The 2,392-nt window shown below is 48.6% G+C and overlaps 1 protein-coding gene across 1 annotated transcript; it reads left to right on the top strand.

Moving 5' to 3' along the window:
• Positions 1-733: 733 nt before the first annotated feature.
• Positions 734-1,666, top strand: LOC148217282 (olfactory receptor 14J1-like). The gene has a single exon (XM_088158784.1). It carries the CDS (start codon positions 734-736, stop codon positions 1,664-1,666), a length of 933 nt encoding a protein of 310 aa, XP_088014910.1.
• The last annotated feature ends 726 nt before the right edge of the window (positions 1,667-2,392 follow it).

Below are 2,392 nucleotides of genomic sequence, written 5' to 3'. Positions count from 1 at the left end.
CTGGGCATCAGCACATCTGCCTCCCATCTCCCTCACAAAGTGCCTCCTCACCCTCCTGTGCCTACAGACAGCAGCAGCAGCCCCTTGGCTTGCAGCATCTCAGTTTGTGTGAGCTGCCCTTAAGGCCCTGCTGGCAGGGAGATGGCCCTGGGCAGTGCCCTGTGCTGGGAGGGGTGTGCAGGGCAGAGCTGAGCCCCCAGGGCTGGGCTGGGCTCTGGCAGCACTGGCAGGGACAAGGCTTGGATAGAGAGAAACAACTCCCAGCAGGCAGAACTGCAGGCAGCAGAGAGCCAGACCAACATTTGGTATGCCGCTCTCTTGATCAGAATAGGGCAAAAAAGAGTTTAGGGAAAACTGTTTTGAAATTGGATCCTTCAAAAAGGCTATTTTAATTTTCCAGCACATTTGAAGTGCGATCACCTTGAATTAGAGGCAGGTATTATAAGCAAAGGGCAGCTGTATGGGATCAGGTCAGACTGCACTGTGTCAAATGTAGCCTTGTTTCCCCTCTGGGCTCCTCAGCATTCATACTGAGAAAAATGCTGACAATGAGGCAGTAACTCAGCAGCAGAAACTCAAATTCAAAAATAAAAGTTTTTAGTGAAGTTCCCCCACAGGAAGAGAAGCAGTTTTGAGAGGATTCCTATCTGAATTGTACAGGATTCTCTCAAGGAAATGTCTCCCAGCTTATCAATGTGTTCTTTTAACAGCCCACAATGCCCAGAGTGAGGAAATGTCCAACAGCAGCTCCATCAGCCACTTCCTCCTGCTGCCATTGGCAGACACGCGGCAGCTGCAGCTCCTGCACTTCTGCCTCTTCCTGGCCATCTCCCTGGCTGCCCTCCTGGCCAACGGCCTCATCATCAGCGCCGTAGCCTGCGGCCACCACCTGCACACCCCCATGTTCTTCTTCCTGCTCAACCTGGCCCTCAGCGACCTGGGCTCCATCTGCACCACTGTCCCCAAAGCCATGCACAATTCCCTCTGGGACACCAGACACATCTCCTATGAAGGATGTGCTGCACAGCTCTTTTTTTATATGTTCTTCATGTCAGCAGAGTATTCCGTCCTGACCATCATGTGCTACGACCGCTACGTGTCCATCTGCAAACCCCTGCACTACGGGACCCTCCTGGGCAGCAGAGCTTGTGCCCACATGGCAGCAGCTGCCTGGGCCAGTGGCTTTCTCAATGCTCTGCTGCACACAGCCAATACATTTTCCCTGCCCCTGTGCCATGGCAATGCCCTGGGACAGTTCTTCTGCGAAATTCCTCAGATCATCAAGCTCTCCTGCTCTCACTCCAACCTCAGGGAATTTGGACTCATTGCAGTTAGTGCCTGTTTAACACTCATTTGCTTTGTGTTCATTGTTTTCTCCTATGTGCAGATCTTCAGGGCTGTGCTGAGGATCCCCTCTGAGCAGGGACGGCACAAAGCTTTTTCCACCTGCCTCCCTCACCTGGCTGTGGTCTCCCTGTTTCTAAGCACTGCAGTTTTTTCTCACATGAAGCCCCCCTCCATCTCTTCCCCATCCCTGGATCTGGTGGTGTCAGTTCTGTACTCTGTGGTGTCTCCAGCTCTGAACCCTCTCATCTACAGCCTGAGGAACCAGGAGCTCAAGGCTGCAGTACGAACACTGATGACTGGATGGTTTTGGAAACAGTAAACTGCTGGCCAATTTCTGCAAATCACTTGTAATAAAGGTCATCTTTGATACTTCCTGTTGGTTTCATTTTGGAGCTTTTTTCCCTTGTTTTAGTTTTTTTTCATATTTTCCACAAAAAATGTCATTGTGTGTGTTATTTCTCATATTTTGTCTCTCCACCTTTGTTTCAGCCCCAGACTATGTCAATGAGGAGCTGGGCTCTATGTGGCTTTAAATGAACTAAAGGATTGTCAGTTATTCACCACTCCTCAGGGCACCATTTGTCAGTTGTGGTTACTTCCTTTAAAGAGCCAAGCAGCTAATAGTTGCTATAAAGTTGTTTATTGCAAAGGCACATCAGTCTCAAAAGGCAAAGAGTCACAAGCGTTCAAGTCCATGCTAAAGTTTTGGTATAGAGTCCTAAATAGGTAAAGTCCCAGTCAGAAGCAGAAGCTGCTCCCAAAGGTCCTGAAGGGCCGATGTTGCTGGGGCAGCTCCTCTCTTCTTTGGGTGATAATGATGGCAGTGAGGAGAGAAGTGAGAGGGCAGGAACAAAATCAAAAGGCAAGAAGCAAAAGGTGAGTCTCTCCCCAGTGCATAGATTCTTATATCCAAACTTCCCAACAAGCTAAAGACACAAACTCAAACCTAGTTCTAGTTTCTTAGCACACCAGCTATGTATAAACTACATATATGTTCTATCTTGTTCTATCTAAAAAAATGTAAGCAATATTCTTAGTATAGTTT

The sequence above is a fragment of the Sturnus vulgaris genome, unplaced genomic scaffold (assembly GCF_052056855.1).
Source record: "Sturnus vulgaris isolate bStuVul1 unplaced genomic scaffold, bStuVul1.hap1 Scaffold_87, whole genome shotgun sequence".
NCBI lineage: Eukaryota > Metazoa > Chordata > Aves > Passeriformes > Sturnidae > Sturnus > Sturnus vulgaris.
The sequence above is the reverse complement of the archived record's forward strand: the minus strand, read 5'-3'. Positions and strand labels throughout refer to the sequence as shown.

Excerpts from the sequence above, each read along its gene's own strand:
- LOC148217282 (XM_088158784.1), top strand. The coding sequence starts at position 734 with ATGTCCAACAGCAGCTCCATCAGCCACTTCCTCCTGCTGCCATTGGCA.